The 22,552-nt window shown below is 41.5% G+C and overlaps 1 protein-coding gene across 1 annotated transcript in view; it reads left to right on the top strand.

Annotated features, from left to right (window-relative positions):
• The first annotated feature begins 1,824 nt into the window (after nt 1-1,824).
• Nucleotides 1,825-22,552, top strand: part of adam12a (ADAM metallopeptidase domain 12a) — a 108,187-nt gene continuing 87,459 nt past the window's right edge. Inside the window, exons 1-2 of the mRNA XM_084740963.1 lie at nt 1,825-2,333; nt 18,929-19,050. Of these exons, the coding sequence (XP_084597089.1) occupies nt 2,228-2,333; nt 18,929-19,050 (228 nt within the window). The 5' untranslated portion in view covers nt 1,825-2,227. The remainder of the gene's footprint in view (nt 2,334-18,928; nt 19,051-22,552) is intronic.

Below are 22,552 nucleotides of genomic sequence, written 5' to 3'. Positions count from 1 at the left end.
TTTTTTCCAAACTGCATGGACATAAACACAGAGGTTAGATGGAATAACTTCCATGAAGCTGGGATTTATTATTGAGCGCTATCTGTCCTAGCACACTAACAGAAAGTCTTATTTTACTGCCCGCTCCTCTCTGCACCTTATCATCTTCCTCCAAGCTTCCACTGGTTCTTAAAAAGAGCAAAAGATCAGTTCTTTGTAACATCCCACAACCGAGTGTTGAGTTCCAGTAAAATCAGCATGCAGAGAAACACTCCTCAGTGTTCTTCAATTTCCATTCATATTTGATCCTGAAGGAAGAGGTTTGAGAAATGGAGGTTTCCGAGCATCATCACACCAGGCTGCACCCTATAGTTCCTATATTTCAAACGGTGTAAGGCAGCGATTGGATGTGCTGCTGTGACTTCACCTCTTCGTGCTGTGAGCCTGAAATGCTGTACTTTAATTTTCTCCTGTTGCAGGAGAAAAAAGCTGTCAGGGATCCAGCCTGCATGTGGACATCTGCCTGCATTTTCTTCTGAAGTGGATGGCCATGTGGTGCAGTGCAGAGTGCACATGCTGAAGAGCATAATTGAATTGAGCCATAGTGTTTGAATGGGCCTTGTCCATGTGTAGGCCCGTGTACAGTAATCTTTTAGTGCCTTTCCTGAAAGGCTGAGTCTTGAGTAGCTGGCTGTGAGTCTCATGAATATATCTGAAAGCTGATATTCTGATTCTGGTGCGTGTTCTGTACAGAGAGAACAGATTTTGGTGAAGAGCCAGGAGCTGCATGCATGCATGCATAGAGCCAACAGATTCAACTGGATGTGCAAGTCAGATTTTTTTTTTTTCCACACAATGCTGCTGTCAGCTCTCTCTGACTGAATAACAACATGGATCCATAATAACATCTGTGAGTGAGGGCTGTGTGGACTAAATAATTCAAATTTACACCCAGTGTGGGATGCTGTGTGCACCTATCAAGTCTGTTAGGTCAAGCTGAGCAACGAATACCAAGAGGACGGCTGGAAATCGAGTGAGGGGCCTTCAAAATAAAATGCTAGGTTCGCGCTCTTCATCTTTGCATCTTCTAGACCGTGTGACATTGGCACATGGGTTACAGTGAACCTCTATCAGATTGCAGCTATTTATGCAAAACTTTATCTGTAATTTGACAAAATAATTTTCACTCAAGGTTCACTTAGTAGCTTTTTCTGGACTCCCTGTAGGCCTACATGTTCTGACGGTACAAGGTTCAGATTGCTTGCACTGTCCAGCCAACACCCCAAAACATATTGTGCTCAAATATTCCGTTTACAATGGGCTTTTAACTGCACCTCACAGTGAATGCACCATTAAAGGTCTGGAAAAAGGAAAATGAGAATATATCATCAAACAACTACTACTATTAGACATAAAATATATAGAAATGTTTGGGATGGAGCACTTCCTGGACTTCAAGGGACTCTCTTTTAAAGCCACTGAAAAACTACTATTTTCAAAGTTACAAAAGGAGAAATTTTCACACTCAAACTATCAGTAATTTTTAGAAAATTAAAGTGGCATCGTGTAATCTATGATAGGTCAAAAAGGAGAGAGAAAATTCAGTGGGTTAACATTAAAAAACGCATTTGATTATTTTTTGAAAGCTATTTTATCCTATATTTGTTGAGAATATCATTTATTTTACTATTACTGTGCAAAAGTAAGTGATAAAGTTAGTTTGGGGCTTTATTTTGAAAGCTGTAACCGGAACTTTGCTTGTTTCTGGTAACTTGACGCTGCTCATTAACTGACTATGGACGCCGGAGGTGGCTTTAGGACCTGGCGGAGCGTTTCATTGAAGCACATGGTCCCCACTCATAAGACAACACTTCTCCTCAGTAATTGCCCTGGAATTGATGTCATTCCAGCGGGCGACAGAGACAACAGCAGCCTGTGTGTTTGTCAATGTTTTCATCGCTCGCTTTTCATTTTCCTTCCCATTTCTCACTTTTGCTTTTTCCTGCGCGGTGCTTTTGCTCCTGACTTGGACATCTCTGAATGGGGAGAGCCAGAGCGCACGGAGTTGAATCAGCTGTCGCTCGGGATTTCCTAAAGCACTCCAGCTCGTATACTTGATCATATTTCAGGAAGTCACTTTTATTCCAAGGGGGGGTTCATCAGCTGTTGGTTGGTGGACTGTGGTTGTATGATGGTTGCGCTGCAGTGAAACAGTTGGCCAGTCCCGTCCACGCTTCAGCCGGGCACCATGAATCCCGAGAGCCGGAGTCTGAAGTTTGTGATTTTGACAGCACTTCAGGCTTTATCTGTCTCCGTATCGGTGTGTGACAGCGTGCTCTCCACATCTGCAGAAGGTAAGAGAGGAGAAAAGGACGTGAAGATGCTAAATGTATACAGCTGTGCCATGCGTAAAAGCAGCCAATATATTGTTTTGAATTTAAAAGAGAGTCTTTTCATCTGGAAACGTGAAGAACAAGCTTGAAATGATCCTGTCTGCATCTGTCATTGTGCATTCTACTCTGTTCTCTATTCTCTTTTTCTCCACTGCTTATTCTTCATCTCCCCCTTGGCTGTGTTGGGTACATCATGTTTTATGGAAGCCTTTGTTAGCACACCACACTTACAGGTCAGGACACATGTTTTAGGCAAAATGAAACATCTCCAGTGTTTCTAAATGAATGGATTTCTGTCATTCTCTCCAATAGATTTTGTGTGAAAAGCATGAAATTTGAGCTCGCAGTCCATCCACTGTGTACCTCAGAGGAGAGAGACTCTGTATAATTGATGATGCTGAAACTCTTTTTTGGTAATCAGTGGCAGCACTGGAGGCATTCGGAGCTACAGTTTTAAGCATTCATCAGTTTTTCAAGGCACTTCAAACATGCTTCTTTTTTTTCAATTATAAATGAATTGCAGATTATTTTAGTGGCAAACATAAAATAAAAGTCACATTGTTTAGTTTGTACTTAAGGAGTCAAGTAGCTTTTTAAAAAGCTGTAAATTTCACAGTGTTTGTTATGTTAAGACATCCCAGCAACAAATGTGAAATAGCTGCTGGAGAGCTCTGCACTCTTAGAAAGAAAAGTGCTAACTAGAACCATAAAGGGTTCTTTGGCTTGTCCCCATAGGAAAACCCTTTTTGGTACCTGATGTAACCTTTTATAAAGGTTCCACTTTCAGGGAGTTCTACTTCTTCTAGAGCCCAAAAGAGCCATCTGTGAAAGGTTTCACCCAGGACCGCCTATGAGAGGTTCTATAGAGAAATCTTAAATTGTTTTACCTAGAACCCTCTCCACTTTCTAAGAGTGCTAACAAGAACCCATGGGATTCTACCAAAAATTGCTTTATATTGTTTTATGGAGAACTTATCCGAGGATTTCCATCAAGAATAAGGGTTTTATTTAGAACATACAATGGGGTTCTACCAAGAACCTTTTTGTATTTCACAAGTTTTAACAAGAACCAACGAGATCGTTCTACAGAGCACCTTTTTATATTGCAAGGGCTGTATTTAGAGCACACTCTGGGAGTTTTGCTGAGAGCCTTTTTAATGTTTAAAGGGTTTTATCTAGAACCCACTGAGGGGTTTCTGCAGAGTACATTCCAAGGGTTTTACTTAGAACAAACTGTTCTACTGGTTGTTCTACTGTGAACCATTTTATATTACAGTAAAAAAAAAAAAGAACCCTTGACAAGCCCTCAACAAAGAGGATTTCAGCACTCTTTGAAGAACTCTTTCTTCCAGGGTTCTTTGGATGAAAAGGGTTTTCAGTCGAACCCCTAGTCATATATATATATATAAAAAAACCTTTTCCCTCAAAAAAGGGTTCTTCACAAGCAGCTTGGCCCTTCAGGGAGAACCCCTTGGAACCCTTATTTGTAAGAGTGTGGGGAATTAATGTTCCACTGTGATGTCAGAGTGTATTTGAGTCTTTGCTTGTGTGTTTTCATCTCACAAAGCTTTGGGCTGTGGCTCATGACATCTCAGTCACCAGTGTTCGTGCCCCAGGTGAGATTCAACAAGGACACTACACACAGTTATGTGCATCAGTGGTGGGTGGAGGAGCCTACACAGAATGCTTTTACATCTAAACACTCTGCCAGTCACGACACTCACTGTGGAATCCTGGGAATTAATTAGGCCTACCAGCAAGGGCAAATGTGTAAAAGTGGGATTCAAAGCGTGAGGAAGTTGTTCATTTATTCATCAACAGTTCGTCATCATCAGAAGCTGGCCTTGATGCGCTCGCTCCCGTGGGTTCAGACTTGTCGAGAACCATCATCGCCACTTCATTCGTGTGTGTACGGTCGGAAAAGTTGGAGAGCCGATCTTCCGCTGGGCTGGATGTTTACCGGCTTAATCAAATAGTGTGAAATTCCGGGTGATGCCTGACTTCTTGTAAATGCTGAAACCATCAGCTGATGTTCAAAAACTTAAAGGGGCAGTTCACCCCTAAATCAAAAGCATGTATTGTTCTTCTTACCTTTTGTGCTATTAATTCATCTAGATTGTTTTGTGAGAGTTGCTGAGTTTTGAAAATATCGGCGGTAGAGATGTCTGAGTTCTTTTGAAAATAATGGCACTGGGCTTGCAGTGTTTAAACCTAAAATAATAACATTTGGAAACAGAAATCATGACCTGGCTACTTGTATTAATCCATAGACCATCATTCAAATATAAGTATCATCCAGCAAAAGTAAGTGTGCACTTACTCACAGATAAGAGGCTTGTGCTTGTGACAGCACATTGTGCTGTAATGTTAGTACCGCTTAGCTAGCTTGAAACTGCTCACAACAAGGTGTGTGGATTATCTTGAGTAACCCAGTCATGATTTCTAGAAAGAGACATTGCTGTCAAGTTTTTCAAATATATTATTTTACTTGGCACCAACATGATGTCTATGGCAGAAAAACTTGGCAGTATTAGTCTTTATGAGTCCAGAAATTTGTCCCCGAACCCAAAAACACCCAGAAATGTACTTCCCAGAACCAAACTGGACCTGTCTGTTATTTGAAAGCTGGGACCCAGACCCATGCAGAGCCTTAAATGTCAGATTCCAACCCTGCCAGGAAACAAGGACCCGATGGGCACAGATTTCACAACTGATTGCTGTTAACAAGTTAATGTAAATTTTCAAGTTTTGAAAACAAAACTTTTGTGTCTTGCCTAATGTAACGGTAGGAGGCATCTCCCCTCTGTCTGGCAGTGATCCATGCAATCCATCCTCCATGTCAAGAAAGCTGGTCAGATTCATGCAGGTTTTTAGTTATTCCTGAAACAGACAATCCACTCATTATTACAGCTTAAAAATCCACTTGCTGCTACAGTAACGGATGACAAACACAACTCGTTTTGTTACATTTTGCATAATGAAGATAACTTTGACTGTTTGCCCTTTTGATTGATAAAAACGGCTGGCCTTTCGTTGCCACGGATGCAAACATTTGCATTGCAAATTTGCTATCATCTCACGTCTGCTCTCTGACTCTTCACCTCCTGGGCAGGTGCACTCGCTCACGCAGGTCATTCCATCATGATCAATGTCGTCTGATTATCCCTGATTGTTTTCAGATCTACTTGGGTATGACACATCATGTAAAATGTGGTAGCAGAATGGGACCCAACATGGACCCAGCTGACTGTATAAAGTGTGGATCCGAATCCGTATGGCTCCTGGGTTGGGTCTTAGGTCCTAGGGCTTGGGTGGACCCATGAAGATTTCTGATCTCATGGATAAATAATACTGCAAGTAAGAGGAAAAATATGTATTAATCAGTAAGGCCATTTAAGCAAGTAAAATGGCAACTGTTTGCTGTTTCCAGCCTCTCAAGTATGAGGATTTGCTGTTTTCTCTGTCTTGAATAATTTAAAACTGAATGTGTGTTTGGACTGGTGGCTTTTTGAAGATGTTACCTTTGGCTTTCCGAACTTGTGAGTGGAATTTTTCACATTTTCCCTGGACTATTTATAGACAAAATGAGCGTTCGATTAATGAAAATAATTAGTTGCAGCTTACTTCATGTTCAAGCATAATGAGTGGGAATCATTAGTGCTCCCTTTTTATGAGTCTCTCCTCTGTCTCCAGACTGCACTTTTGTCTCTGCTGTCAGGAATTTGAGGCTGCTGAGAAAAGATGGAGCTCTATGCAACGTCATGTTGGCATACATATTTCATGACAGCGCTCCTTGAGCTTTCTTGTTGGTTTTCCTCTGCCTGTCTGTCTCGTGCATGTTTCTGTCCTAGCCGGGGATCATTTGTGAATGATTTCCTCCGATGGTTGACACACTTGGTGTCAGACAGTATTTACTAGCCAGCTGTACTGCTTCAGCCAACATGACTCTCTCTGCCTCGAGCGCTGCATGCAGCTTGCGTGCTGCACGCTCAGACAAATGAAAGTTGAGCTGAGAATATATTTTTGGACTGTAGTAAAACATTCCTTTAGCAAACAGTGTCCTCCCCCAGAGAGACATTATCACCATGATGTGACCCATCTCAAGTCAGAGGCAGTTAGTATCTTTTCAGTATGACTGGATACAGATCTTCCAGATGAGTTGTTCAGGATAGTTGAGACCCAGGAGGCTGGTAAGAAGAGTTGGCTGATGTGTGCTTGTCCATTAAGACAGATTGATCAACCAGTTGCTGCTCCGCAGTGGGGATATTTATACAGGGAAGGGGAAAATAGCTGGACTGCGCTGATGTGGCCTGACCCTACATGTGTTGCATTAATTTCTTCGAAGCTGCGTTGGACTCATTTGACCCCCACCCAACAAAACTTTACCACACGAGCTGAAACCCGATGCCGGCTCTGGACTTTCTCATTGGACTTTCACACCCAGACAGGTCAGAGTTGAGCTCAGCACGGCTCTCCCCGAGCGTCTTCCCTCTCGTCTGGTCAGAGCGCTCAGTTGGCTCAAATATCTGTTGTCAGTGTCAAATCTATCTGGGTTAGTTCAAGTTTCACCCCATCAAAAATCACTGACAGTCTATAAGCCTGTTCTGGTCTGTTCTTGTGCTCTGTTTTGCAGTACTTTGAGGTGTAGCATAATGAATAAATAAATCTATTCTGCATCCTGGTTCACTTAAAGGAAAAAAATGGCTCTTTGTATGTGTTTGTCCAGTCATTGTTGATGGTAAATGCTGTCAATTGAAGCATTAAAGTCCTCAGTGTGCACTATATTGACAGAAAAAGCTGAGCTCTCCTGCTGCAAAATCTGTTGTTCTTTGTCAAATCCATTGATGTCACTGGATATAAAAAAGTACTATAGGCTATTTCACCTTGAAGAGTGCAACCAGTCTGAATAGACCTCGCCTCACCCTCCCATTACAAAACAATACAAAAGGCCGTATCTAGAGCCAGGTTTGTTCGCTCTGGGCTACTGTAAAAGCAAAGCGTTGCAACATGGCAGAGTCCATGGAAAAGGACCATACATGTGTAATGGAACTAGATCTGGCATCACTGCTTTCCCCAGTGGACACTCCCAGTATTGCAGCAAAAATTCCCCTGTAGCCAAAAAAACATTTTCCACATACATGATTTAAAGTGATTTAAAACGCTGTGACATCATCACAGTCTATAGACCTTGCAGTAACTCATAGCCGGGGCCAGTGGTAGTAACGTCAGTGGTAGAAACACCATATTCAGTGGGCTGCAGAAGTAAACCAAGAGGCTAGAAAACTTTTTTGATGTTTGCACCAGGTGAACAAGTCTCATTGGTGCCATCTTTGGGTTTGGAATCCTGTTATTAATAGTTCATCCATGAAAATGACCCACTCCCTCTTTAGATGTTATAAACACCATTCATGCTAAGGTAACGAAAACACATTTTCTGGTGATTATACGCTATAATTATGAATATTAAAATTCTTCCACATGAAAAAGGTCCATTATCACTTTTTAGGGATGTCATGGTTAACATGTCAGCATAGAGCTGCATATGTTCAAGCAGACATGGAGCAACACTAACACAAATTGTGTGTCTGTCTCCTGCTTGGTCTACTGAGAAAAACATCTGACTCTCCAGCCAGATATTTTCTACGTATGTAAGTTTGTGGTTTCAAAATTAAGAATCACAGCAATAACTGATTTTCTGGTCACTTGGGGGCAGTAGACCAAGTGGCAAACCCAACATTCACATATTATCAGAGTTGTTTTGTCTTTAAAATCGTGTTTAGAGCCACCAGATTATTGTTAGTCCAATAATCACTTTTCTCTTTTTAGCTTAACACACTGATTTTGACTAGATTCCGATTTCATCTCCTTATTCTGCAACAAGAAGGAAAAAGCACAATGTGTTTCCTAATAGGCAGATGTGTTAACAGGAACAAGCAGGTCACCTCCTACCTGGGAGAGTTCCTAACAAATTGGCTGAAAGTTCTGCTGCCGCCAGTTGCTTTGTCTGCATCTGTCTGAGTTATATTCCACAGGCAGACCTGTGATGTATTTTTAAATGGAGCAGGGCAAGCAGCCCATCAAATAGGCAGAAGTTTCAAGTAGAACCTCGGCCACCCCAGGACTGTTAAAAGTTTGGTTTGGTTGTTTTCAGGGTTTTGAGCACCCAGTGAGAATAGCAGTTCTTGATTTGTATTATCATATCAAGGACTCAACATTGAGGAGCTGATGTCGTAACCTTGCCTTTTTTCTGACTAAAATAAATGAAAGATATTCAATTTACAATGAGATAAAGAAAAATCAGCAAATTCTCAAAATTGCACATAATCCAGGAGGTCGTATTGAGGCAAAAACTGTTCAAACTAATTCATGCACAGAAATGACTCATTTGAGAGCATGAGTCATTAAATCAAGAGCACTTATTACTAATATAAGAGGATGAATTAATAAATGGAGAGCACAAATTATTTTTTCTTCTCTGTGACACTTCTCAAAGGCAAAATGATTGTTTTGTGATTTTGTTTGACAAATGACTCAAATGAACGGAATTGTGGCATAATTTTCTAATCGATCAACTTATTAATTAATGAAGTGTCAGAGCTGTTTCAGTTTGATCATACACTGATATCTGTTTTTGTTATAATCCTTGACCTACACCCTTAGAAATAAGGGTTCCAAGATGGTTCATCTTAAAAGGCTGAGGTTCTACCCAGAACCATTTGCTTCTGGAGAACTCTTTGTTGAAGAATGGGTTTGTTATAAGATGATGAACCCTTTTCACCCAATAAATGCCCCTTTTTGATAAAAAGGTTTCTTTAAGGGTTGTTGAAATCCTTGAGGAACTTTTTCATCAAAGGACCTCTGTACCATAATATAAAGGTTTATCAGTAGAACCCCATGGGTGGGTTCTAGAAAATTTTAAATAAATTCTCTGCAGAATCTCCTCAAGTTCTAGATAAAACCTTTTTGACTATGAAAGGGTTCTTGGTAGAACCTCTTGGGTGGTTTCTTGTGAGCACCCAGAGGGTGGAATGGTTCTTGATAGAACGCCCAGAGAGGGTTCTGGGTGGAGGCATTACATCGTAGACATATTCTCTGTAAAACCTCTCATAGAGGGTTTTGTGGGAAAACCTTTCACAGATGGTTCTACACATAACCCTTTATTTTAGGATTCTAGGAAGAACTCTCTGAATGAGTTTCAGTGGAACCTTTATAAATGGTTCTCCCAGGAACCAAAAAAGGGTTTTCCTATAGGGACAAACCAAAGAACCCTTTATGGTTCTAGTTAGCACCTTTACTTTTAAGAGTGTATGTGACGTTTAGGGCCACTGTCTTGTCTGAGGTAATGAGATGCAGCCAAAGCTGTACAATAACTTGAGGATCCATAATGACACAGCAGCCTCGTGTTTTTTTTTCTCTTGTGGTTCTTGCGGTTTTGTTTTTTAGTTTTTTTTTTGTGCTTTGACTGTACGCCAGACATGTGCTTCCCATGACAGAGAGGAGTTCCAGGACGCTATAAATGAAATCCATCATAGGGACCATATTAACAAGCTTTCACACAGTTCTGCTCCTGAAGCTCGCCAACTCTGACCTTTGCTGCTAAGGCTCCATGCCAGGCGGCGAGCACAGCCCTCACAGCGGGGGGGGGGCCGTAACGCTGTCACCCGCCAGGGGCATAACGGCACAGCTTCTCGGACAACATTAACCTCCTGCTGAGCCGACGGGAATTTTTGCTGCAGGACCATCTATTTCCCATAGAGTAATTATGTGCTGACATCAGGCTAGTGTGACAGTAAATGAGCTCAGTGTACAAGGTGGGGGTAGAAAGACAGAGACAGGAAGACAAAAGAGCTGTGTGCCAGAAGAGGGAGCCCAGTGTTAAATGGCTCGATTATGACCCTAAAAAAAATCATCCACCAATAAATCCCACCATTAACAACTCTCACTGCTGCGACTTTTGACTCACTGCTACCTTATTAGATTTGATTTAAGGAGACCCTCTTTCCAGTTTCTGCGGATTTCTATTACCATGATGTCACCCGCAGGTTTCTGTGTTTCCTAGTGTGACCTCCAGGGTGTTGACATAATGTCCCCCTAATGGGTCAAATGTTTACTGTGGAGTCAAGCCAAGATTACCAGGCACTTTTCACCTTTGCTCTGTAATCCTGATGAACCCTGCACCGAGTCTCGAGGAGCACATTGCATGGACGTCCTGCTTCCTAAATGTGCTGCTTTTCTCTGTTTTATATCATTTAGAGCTGCAAGGAATAATTATTTCATCTTTGATTAATCTTTGTGTTTGTAAAGGACCAGTTTGCAGGATGTATTTGCATCTAGCGGCTGGCTGTTCCACTGGCAGAGAGACTGACCTCTGGTAGCGTGTGCTGTGCACTGCAGTACATCACCTCAATACAGCATGTCCATATCAGTTTAATGGAGGAGCATCTGTATTTTTGACTCTGTTGAAAATCATACTGTCGTAATACCCTGGTATACTGTAATGAATGTACTGCAGTGAAACATGCTCATCACAAGTTCCTAGAGCCCCAGGTGTTATCTTGAAATTGCTTGTTTTGTGCAACAAACAGTTCCAAGGATATTCTTTGTTTGTTTGTTTTTTTCAATTATATTTTAAAAGGCAGCAAATACTCATATTTTGGCAGTGGGGGTTTGGCATTTTCCCTCACTAAATTACTCAAAATGTTGATGATTAAGCCTCTGATGAATCCACTAATAAATGACTTGACTAATTGTTTCTGCATTAATAAATTGAAGTGGAATATGTTTAGTCGATCAAAACAACAAAGACATCTGAAAACATTTTGGGCTCTTGGAACTTGAGATGGGCTTTTCATAGAGTAAAAATATTCTTTGAATGAATCAATATAAGAATCGATAGCCGATAATGAGAATAATGATTGATAATTGATGAGGCCTGGAGAAAATGATGAAGGAGAGTATGAGATAAGGAAAGGCAGCTGAGTTCACCGCTTTTGTTTCCAAGGTCATTTATGAAAGAGCCCTCTTGATGGATCTTCAATGTATCATTCATCATTCTGTTCCCCAATCACCATTCTGTTTGAATTAGCATAATTTGCCCAGTCTGATTGGGGATAAATTGAATTCGTGATATGCCTGTCAATCAGCCATTATTAAATGAACAATAGCCATAAACATTAACCAAGTTTTCCCCCATGGGCTGATGTCAGACCAAACTTTTGGCTCTGAAACTTTGCTGGATCATGTTCCCAGTCCGGTCAGTCCACTGATTAAAGACATCCACTAAATCTGGACAAAAAAGGCCGTGGATAGATGCTCTTGATGCAGAAAAGTGATCATTTTATTAGATTTCCTTTATCAAGAACTCACTTCCATATGGAATCAGGGCAAGAGCCGTATGTTCAGTTTTGTTTTAGGTCTTTTTTTGTCTTTGTTACGTTATAGTTCTGCTTGAAACAGGCCAAATTAAACTCATCACTCTGGCCCTAATTAATTCCACATGCTCTTATTTCCTTCTCGCGGTCTGTGTAACTAAACAGCGTCCACCAGTGTCAAACAATGCTGGAATCGTCTCAAGTGTGTCTCCTCCGCACTTGTTTTTGTACCATTCAAAAGATTTTGCATGTCAAAGAGTCTCATTCAAGCTGCCAAAGGCGTTATTTTTCATTTTCAATCTGACATCTTTAAAGATTGGAGAGAATTGCTGTCAAAGTGACTTTGGAGTGTGTCCTTGTGTGTTTATCCTGCTCCAGCCATCTGACAAAGGGTGACTGTAATTAGGACTGCTCTTTATTGATGTGTACACGTATGTGTAGCCTGTATCCTATCTCAGTGAGGACCTGTGCACATGTGGGGGCTCAGCCTCATCAGGCGTGCAGATGAAAAGAACAGCATGCCATGTGTTGGAAAACCAAAGATTGTTATGAATACATTATTTCATGCTTTGCCTGTCAAGGAGTGAGTTGCGGTCGGTTGCGAGAAAGCAGGCTCTTGGGTTTAATAAAGCTGAACAGTTGTTGGTTTGTTTTGGTGGAACAGAGAGAGGAGGGAAGAGGAGGCCGTTGTGAAAGAAAGGGCAGTCAGAAAGGACGTCTGGAGATCTGCAAAGAACTGAAGAAGGTCATCTGGGACCAGCAGCTCATAGGCTGTGGAGAATGCATTAAGTTAGCAGCGCTGAAAAAAACATGGAATGATTCACTGTGAAATGCTATCAGGAAATGTAAACTGCCCCAGTAATCACTGATTTAGTTTACCCTGGAAAGACAGTGAGATGTAGAAGTTAGAACTTTTTAAAAAAAAATTGTGCAAAAGTGAATTAAGTGTATTAATCAAAATGCTGTTGAAACAACTGTTTAATCTTGCAGAGATGTCTAAAAATCTTTTTCAACCAACCAAGGCATCTCTTGACTTGCGTATCTTCAAATCATTGCTTTCTGTGAATGTGGGCGACAAAATCCCAACCTTGACCCCAAAACGCTTTGCTCAATAGAGGCTGAGGACAGTCTCCCAGGTTTCATTACTAACTGTGTGGAAACAATTACAGATAAAAAAAAATCTCTATTGTCGAACCACTCCAAAGTCTTAAGGGTGGCTTTTCACAATGGGACGTTCACATTATGTGGTTATAATAGGGGAGAGCATTTGTGGTAAGGTGTGTCGATGAAAAAATGTTAGGGGCGTAGGTTTTTAGCAGCCATTCTCACCACTGTTCTAGCAACTACCTTACATTTAGAACCCCCCATACAATCAGGAGGCGGCATGATCACCAATTGTGTGGTATTGCAAGACCAGAGGATCAGGAAAACCTCCCAAGGGGGTGTGAGATGTTAAGACCAGAACAGATTGGAAAAGCAAATAAAATCATTTGCACACACAAAATTCGATTTATTTTTATTGATGTTCTTCTAACCTTAATTTTCTTGTGAATGACTTGATCATTTTGCCTTTTCATGTCTGAAATTACTCAAATAAAACAAGGAAATTGACTCTAGACTCTTGATTGATCTGCTCATAACCCACAGACGCAGCAGCTGCTGGCGATGGGCGACAAGTAGGCTTTGTGTTTTTTTGGGCAGTGTTGTAGTCATAACCACCTAAACTGAGAACAAGTCATGACCAAGACCAGAGTGTATTGAGACAGAAATGAGACCAAGACTTTTAGGTGTTGAAACTGAAACTAGACCAAGTGCTGTCACAGCTCTAGCTCTCTCATCCAGCTTTTATGTAGGCTTTTATTTTGGAGCTCACATTAGCTAAAATCAATGTTACACAACTATTATCTACATCACTTTATGTGGCCTGTCTTGTCATTGTTTATCACAAACAAAAACACAACTTAGTTACTTGGCGTTGCTTGCGTCACTTACACTTAGATCACCTTTCTTTATGCTTGCTTTCTAAGTGCTGATAAGAGCTTGACATGGTCCCACCGATGTCAGTAAGCATTGCATTGCAGAGTTTACACACTGCTGTGTGTTTTCTTTTGGATGCCGTTTTGCAGACAAACTCTGTGGTTTAGGTAGCCAAAGACAGCCACAGGTTATTTTCCTGTCCTGCATTCACTTTCTTGGAGTGTGTGTGAAGGGATGTGTGGGGTGGCAGTCTTGTAATAAAATCCAGAATCTTTTTTCTTATTTGAAACTGAGACGAGACCAAGGAAAAATGTGGTTGATTCTGACTGAGATCATCAAAAAACGGTCTTAAGAGTGATTTTGAGTAGTACAACACTATTAAAGAGGTCAAAAACCATAAAGCTGGCGACTGACCCACCAAGGCCACAGATTCCTAACCTTTTGTCTTGCGACTTACCAAGTGGTGCCCACTTCCTCATCACAAGTTCCATTTGTCTATAAACTGTGAGGAGTTCAACCAAAGATGTTCCTTTTTCAGATTGTTTCATTGTGGTACTGTTTTTTTTTTTTTTTTTTTACTCCTGAAGAGGTTAAAATCTCCAATATTTCACAAGAAAAAAGCAAAAATTTGAGAAAACCTTGACATTTCTGGCACAACTTCACCCACTTTAAATGTGGATGGAGGAGGAAAAAAGGCCAAAGAAGTCAAAACTCCAACAATACTTCTAGTATCAAGAGCAACTTTATTGTTAGACCCACGCATTCTGGCTTGTGGCCTTCATTAAGGTCATCCTAAAACCCTGATGAAGGCCAATTTATTGATTATCTTGTGACCCTTTGGAAGATCCCAGTCCCCAGGTTGGAAACCTCTGACCTAGATGGCTAAAAAACCTTTCAATCAAATTGAGCTCAGTTGCCTAGAGGCCTTTTGACCTGGAAATTACTCAGTCCATGCTTAGTGTGAATATGCAGCTAATCATGAATTATAGTGTGTAAAGCAACAAAACAATGTTTCTACATACAGAGTACTTTATTTCTTCTTAACAACGCTGCTAGGGGAGGCCAAGTTTATTACTTTATGCAGTCATAGGTCTATATCAGATTTCAGTCACCCACACGCGAACAAACACCCACAGACATGCAATCCTCCAACCTAGCATTGACTTTATTGAGGCAATATAAATGGCACAAACTCTCCTTGTGTACGTTGGAGCATAAAGGGAGCTGATCAGGGCCAGAACTCTACTTTATTAAGACCTCTGTTTACACTCTCCTTTATTGAACATATAAATAAGGTTTTGGGCTCTGGTGCCACTTTTACCGCTCCCTTAATGCTTCTGGTGGCTCTTATAACATTCTAGCTAACAAAGCCACTTACACACTCCGCACACCACAGGCCTGACATGCTCCAACTTTACCGAATGTCTCTTCCAAGCACGTGGAAACAAAATGACCCTGCAGACTATTTCCACTAATATAATGCCATTTATAAGTGGGGATTAAACCTCATAGCACACCACATTAACAAAATGGTTATTCATTTGTGGACTTTGAAGTCCGGGAACCAAACGCTGAATGGTTGTGAACCTCATCTTCAAAGTTGATGTGGTGCATACCACAGAAAAGGCGATGGCCGCTCCATCTGTAAATCAGCTCACCACAATCAGGCTTGACGGGGTTATTTTCCAGTTACCATTGAACTTTTTCAAAAGTGTAGTCATTGATCTAATCCAAGTATAGCAATATTAAAGTAATGTAACTTGATGACTTGCCATTACTTTTGGATGACCTCAATACAAAATATGTTCAAATTGTTCAGCCCAATATGTTTCTTGTTCATTGTAGGTTTATTTTTTCTCCAGCTAGCCAGTTCTTTTCTTCGTTATGCCTAGATTAACAGCAGCAATTCTTCAAATTTAAATGTACTTTCTTAAGTATGCTATTCAAACTTCACACTCAAACTTACTCTGGGGGCTTGTGTTTTACCCACAAACCATCACAGTCGCCAACAACACCACCTACAGTCAGCAGTAGATACTGACGGGTTAGCTAGCTAACTGGATTTCGGCGTAGCGGTTGGTCTGTGTAGCTGTACCTCACGTTAGCAGTTGGGCTCTGTAGCTAATGTTAGTGGTTGGTCTGGTTAGCTAACATTAGCCTTTGGTCTGTGTAGCCTCAATAGGGGTTGGTCCCCGTAGCTAACGCTAACGGTTATTCTGTGTAGCGGTTAGCTTAAGCAACTTTATGTTTCTTTCATTAGATGTTCAGTTCTTGGATGATGGCCGTGTTTTCACAGATGAAGGCAGAACTGTCACTGTACTCTGATGTTGTTCCTGTTTTCTGATTTAAAAACAAAATAATCTTGAAAAGTTCTTAGACTTGTAAAGTCTTGTAATGTGTGCACACTGCACATAGTAGTATATTGTTCTTTATTCTAAAATGTGTTTTAAGTTTTACTGTAATTACCGGATGTCTCTGTAATCTGACTGTGTGTTTTTCCTGTAACTGTAATGGAATACAGTTACCTTTTTTGTATCCTAATTACATAATCCCGTTACATTTAATCCATTACTCCCCAAGCGTGACTGCAATCCTGACATGACCTTTCTCTGTCAAACTTCTTTGTTTTTCCTTCCTCTCATCTGCTGTGTTTATCCATCCGTGCTTTTCACGGAAGTTGTCATGCGTTCTCTTACTCAGCATGCCCACCTCCCCCAGACGGTGTGGTTTTCTGGGACTAATGAGGGCGGGATGCTTCTCCCGCTGTTGTGTGCGTGACGCCGTCCCGTCCTTGCCAGAGCCTGCTTCTCATCACCAGGCCGGGGCTGGATGAGGACTGCTGACTGAGCTGGTCACCTCTGGCTCTCCGCTATCAGCTGGAGCGGCTGTGTGATGAACTCCAGAGTGGCGGTGGTTTCCTCAGAGGAGAACCAGAACAAAGCTCGGCTGGGGAGCACTCTGCCTGACCTGTGTTATTAATGCTGGATAATAAGCAGACTCAGCAATTTAGCTGGGTGAGTCATGTGCAGAGAGACAGACGGGATGTGAACCTCGAAGGAAGAGCTGGTAATAATAATAATCTGTGATGAGTGTTTCCCCTTGAGTGTGTTTATGTGTGTTTGCAATGTGACTCAAAATTAAAATGTTACGAAGTTTCAAAACATACGTAAATTATTCTCAGACCACACGCATAAACTTCTCACAAGTCCACTGACATCATCCTCAAACTCAATCTGTTTCCCTGCTGTTTGGAGACGCTCAATGGAGCGTCAGTGGGAGAAAACAAAAAAACAAGCAAACATTTGATTTAGGATGTTTGCACTGAAACAAATGGTTCTAACAACCCCCGCTGTGTTAGTAAGAGACCCAAGCTCTGAAACAGCTTCCCCGCTGCGGGGAGCTGATTACTGCAGGAACCCTGTTAGCAATGTCCTCCAGTGGCTCACGATTGCATTTTGACTCTCTGTGTGCTCATGATGTACTATTTAGAGCGATTGCAGCGTCTGTCTCAGTTATAGTGGGCTTGCTCTGTATACTGGCTGTTTTTCTGCCGGCATGCTGAGTTGCATATGTCTATGAACTGTGAGGAGCTCAACTAAAGATGTTCCTGTCTCAGATCGTTTGATCATGGTAGTTTTTTAGTACCGTGAAAGGGTTAAACTCTCTGGTTGTTCATGAGAAATGCTGAAATGACTCAGAAATGCTTGATTTTGTGCAGCTGAAATGTTTTTCTTCTTTTCTCCCATCTTGTTTATCATCCAGTGGACCCTGACAGAGGTTCCGCTGGGTACCAAGCTTGACTGATTGTTATTGAGGCACAGAGCAAAAGGGGCGGGGCTTAGGAAGGGTCAATTATCTTGCGGGAGATCCCAATACAAAGGTTGGGAGCCTCTGACCTAAACATTTAACATACTTTTCAATCATGCATTGTAAAAATTCATACTGGAATTACCCATTCATTGTCCATCATTACTTACCTTTGATGGGTCACGGGGGGGCTGGAGCCAGTTCATTTCAGGGTTGACACATAGAGACAAACAACCACTCATGCTTACATTCACACCTAGATGTTAGTTCAACTTAATATCTTAAGCTTATTGAACATGTTTTCTCATGTTTAACTGAATTTATATGTTTATTTATACTAGAAAAGTTCATTTGTTTTGTGTCATTACAAAATTACCTCGTCTTTTTCTTTTTCTGCTTAAGCAGTCTACTTAAGATTATTTCTTCTTAACAACACTGCCAGGGGAAGCCAAATTTGATGTACTATTTAGAGCAACTGCAGCTTCTGACTCAGTAATAAGTGGTAGGTTTGCTTGGAACAGTGGATGTTTTTCTGCCACTTCTTTCCCCGTCGGCACGCTTCAGTATTGGATTTGGGGACGGATATATTCTTAAATGACTGGCAACACAGCAGAGCTTCGAGAATTGTAGCCATTCGGAAGCTCGGTTAACACCCTGTCAGAACGGAGAGAGAGGAGATAAAAGCATGCTGGGAACAATGCCCCAAAGCTACGTCTAATCCCTGCACCGCATCCTGGACACTAGCCCTGTATGTGTTAGGAGTTATCACAGCAGCAGCAGCAGCAGCAGCAACCCCAGTTCCTCTTCGCTCGAAACTCTCCGCTCCTGAAGTAGTGTGGAGATTTATGCAGCTTGAGTGGCGGAGGGGGTGGTTACGGTTTCGCCACAGGCTAACGGCTCTCGCTGCTTGATGTGTGAGAGTGCTGATTAGCGCTGTTGTATTCATGTCTTAATGGCTGAGGAGACAGCCTCCATTCTACTGACAGTCTATAAAAAGGAGGTGAACATATGTTCAGGAGATGTATTGGAGATGGCATTTTATCAGCGCAGATAATTGTTAGTTATGAAAAACAAAAGCATTCAGAGAGCATTATTTGTGTGCTGTGACACAGAAAAGCCATCAATACAAATACTGTCATTTTGTTTAAGTGACAATTTATATTACAAGGCAGCTGTACTGTCAGGTTGTGTCCGTATTTTGTTAATGAACACTGGGCTCGGGCCTTTAATGGAGGGGAGGAATTCATTATCAGCATTGTTTGTATAAAATCAGTGTTCCCATTGTTTGTGTCCACAAAGATGGACATGGTTTGGTTTTACAGATGCAGAGAGAATCTGGAATAAAGCCGGAACTTTGAAGTTTTTTCTATTCTAGCATGGTGTTTGTTTTTTCTCTTTCAGGGAATCTTTCGAGCACGACTGTTCAACACAGACCAACAGCAAAGCAGAAACACTATGGAACTACAGTACCTCTTCAGCTGGTTGGACGAGAGTGGAAACCAATCAGCCAGCTCCTACCCCAGGTGAATAATAGAAGTTGGTTTTATACATTTATATTCTACTTCTTCTTTTAAAGGTCCAGTGTATAAAATTTACTTTGATCTATTGACAGAAAATGGCAGAAATTAACTAGAACATTCATGAGTAAGTTTTCATTAGTGTATAATCACCTGAAAATAAAAATTGTATTTTTGTTACCTTAGAATGAGTCTGCCATGATTTTTACAGCAGGTCAGAGTGGAGCGTTTTTTTTTTATAGTCACTGCAGTTTCTCCTACACATTTGGAGGGGGAGGGGGAGGCGAGTTGGTTGCAATCTGCAACAGTACTGCCAAATGCAACTAAATCCTTTGTTAAGTACTTCTGTACCTGGGTACACTTCCATCATTAAGTACTCTACATTTGTTTTTGTCGTTGCTACGGTGTAGAAAAACCTGCCATTTAAGTACACTTAGCTTTCACACCTGATGTGAACAGTACTCGAGCAAACATGAACAGTACTTGTGACCACCTTTTCAGGTGGACCTGGGCATGGGTCAATGACACGTTGTAGTTTTCACACTAACCAAATGAACTGCATTTTGGGGTCAAGTGTACTCAGATCTGGACCCAGATCTCTGCTGTAAAAGCCCCTCAAATTTCCACTTGTAGTCTTCTAATCTAGACGGCTGATTTCTCTTCTCCCCAGAGGATGAAAGCTTATGATGAAAGCCTCACGGAGACTGCAGAGCTTCTTGCACCACCATCAGACAAAACTTTGTACACATAACACTTTATTTCATAACCCAGCAGACAGACTGACATGGTGTTTGTTGAACACCTTCATGTTAACAGGGGATATAGTGACCCTGCAGCACCCACAGGAATAAATTTCAAACGTTTGTCCTCAATAGTTTTAGGCTCCTAGTGGGGGTTCAGACCCAAAACAGGCCTGCATTGGAACAACACAGGGAGTGGTTTGAGTAACAGATCAATAATTTTGAAGGCTTTAAACACTGCAAAGAGGTTTATAATGCTCTCAGACAGGATTTTATAACTCTGGAAAGCTATCACAGTGGCAACTATTTTAGCTTATGTTGTGACAAACCAAAGGTAGCAGAAATACAGCGTCACATTACAAAGTAATCTACAAGAAAAGTGCACTTGCATGTACTGTATATGAGTGGCAACCGCAGTACTTCGTGAGATGATGTCACATTGTGCTGCTGCCAGATTCAACCTTTCATATCTAATCAAGTGGCTCCAAAGCAACAGATTGTAGATTCTGAATTTATGCTAAATAAGCGTATAATTAGATGACTTTCTCATTCCAGTCTTGAAAGGTTGTTCTCATATTCCCCTATTAAATAGAGCCTCAAATTAACATCATTGTGATGTTTACAAAGTGGCCCCAAGTGCAGGGTGCAGACAAAGTAGCTGATGAAGTTTAGAAAGTTTATTTTAGGTGAACGGAGAGGAGATGAGTTGTGATGGGACTGTGACTGGAGCAGGCAGCAGGTTGGCGGGTGAGCTGCCAAGCAGGAAGGCAGGAGAGACAGGCAGGCAGACAGGATGGTGTTGATCCTGAGGCACAGGAAACAAACACATTAATCACAATCACATTATGTTTCCAGGTTATCCATCTGTCTGTCCCAGTCTTGAGAACATAATATCTCAAGAAGGCCTTGAGGAAATTTCTTCAAGCTCGGCCCAAATGTCCACTTCGACTCCACAGTGCCAATAGGTTGACGCCCGAAAACATCCCAGGCACAAAAAAATAAGAAAAGACAGGTAGAGGGCAGGGTATCTGCAGATACAGACACCATCACACACTTCTACTGGGTCATATATACCGGGTCCTGTGAGTCTATAAAATACACATTTTTAGGAAAATCCTGCATCACAGGACTTTAAAGTCAATGCAAATTTAAGTAAACATTAAACGGCACAATGCATCTTAGTCTTTATGGAGTGTCAGGACCAAGAGTGTGCAGGAATCAGACAGAGACAGCAGCCATCACCTCTTTGTGCTCAGTTTAGTGCATTTCAGGCAAAGGCAGCTGTACCATATCTGCATCTTAGACAGGAAGCAAACTATAAATCCCACTGGAACATTAATGAAATGTTTGAAATCTGGGATTCTTGGCTGTGTTTGGCGTTATAATCCCAGACTTTACGAAAACAAAATACATGGCTGCCAGGCAGACTTAAAAACACAGCTTGTGTTTGCAGGTTGCGGTATTGAGTCAATTCATTTGTGAATTAATTTGTTCTGGCTTAACCAAACAGACAAGGTGCCACAAGGTTTCTTTGGGATGTTTTTACCCGGAAAACAAAACAAACCTCCCATCATATAATATCACTCTCTGAAGGTGAAATTAAGTACGAATATGAATTTATTACTCCCTTTATATCAAGCCCAAACATGCACATTCTTAGAAAGGAGGGTTCCAGCAGGGTTCTTCTGAAAGGGCTGGGGTTCTTGAAGTAACAGTTCACCAAGACTTCTCTGTAAGAATCAGGGTTCCGTTTAGGTAGGTTTGTAGGTCGAACCGCTTGGATTGGTTCAAGGTAAAATCGGTGGAAAACCAAAAGGTTATTGGTAGGTTCTACGTAGAACAGTCGGCATATGAAATGGTTCCCGTTAGAGCCCCCTGGGTGGGCTCTAGGTACACTCCACTGGATGGGTTTTAGATAAAACCTTGGAATATAAAAGGGTTCCTGGTAGAGCCCTTTGGGTGGGTTCTAGGTACAACCCTTGGAATGTAAAAGTGTTCTTGGTGGAACCCCCTGGGTCGGTTTCTTGGTAGAACCGCCTGGGTTGATTCTAGATAAAAGCCTTGGAATTTAAAAGGGTTCTCCATAGAACTCCCTGGGTGAGATCAAGGTAAAACCCTTGAAATATAAAAGGGTTCTCAGTAGAACCTCTTTGTGGGTTCTAGATAAAATCACTGGAATCTCAAAAGCTTTTCAGTAGAAACCCCTGGCTGTGCTCTTTGTAGCACACTTAGAAAGTAGAAAGAACCCACAAGGGGGTTCTGGGTAGAACCATTACACAATAGAAGGCTTCTCTGCAGAGCCTCTCATCAGGGCTTATACCGTGACTTCTGGGTGTAATCCTTTATGTCGGGTTCGAAGTAGAACTCTGTGAAAGGGTTCCAAGTAAAACCTTTATGAAAAGTTCCACCAGGTTTCAAAAAGGGTTCTCCAAAAGGGGCAAGTCGAGGAACACGTTATGCTTCTTTGAGTGCAGTGTACTGTATTTTCTATGAAGTTGTAAATGGAAGTTGTCATAAACATTCTGCAGTGTGAAGGAGGTCAGAGTGTGAATACAGAAAGCTGTCTGAACAGAAAATAGCTGGAAGTTCAGTCTCACATGGCTTGTGCAATGATACTGCCTAAAACCTTAAGTGTTCTGCTTCCATATCCTCTTATGATCCACTAGACATTCTTCTCCACGGGGGGTGATGGATGACTTAACCCAGAGCAGCGCTCCTTTGCACAGCTGACCCAGATTGAACTGCCTGCGTTAGATGTGTTTGTGTGT

This window comes from Lutjanus erythropterus, chromosome 17 (assembly GCF_056507025.1).
Source record: "Lutjanus erythropterus isolate fLutEry1 chromosome 17, fLutEry1.hap2, whole genome shotgun sequence".
NCBI lineage: Eukaryota > Metazoa > Chordata > Actinopteri > Lutjaniformes > Lutjanidae > Lutjanus > Lutjanus erythropterus.
Note: the sequence above shows the minus strand (reverse complement) of the source record. Positions and strands in the feature narration are given on the sequence as shown.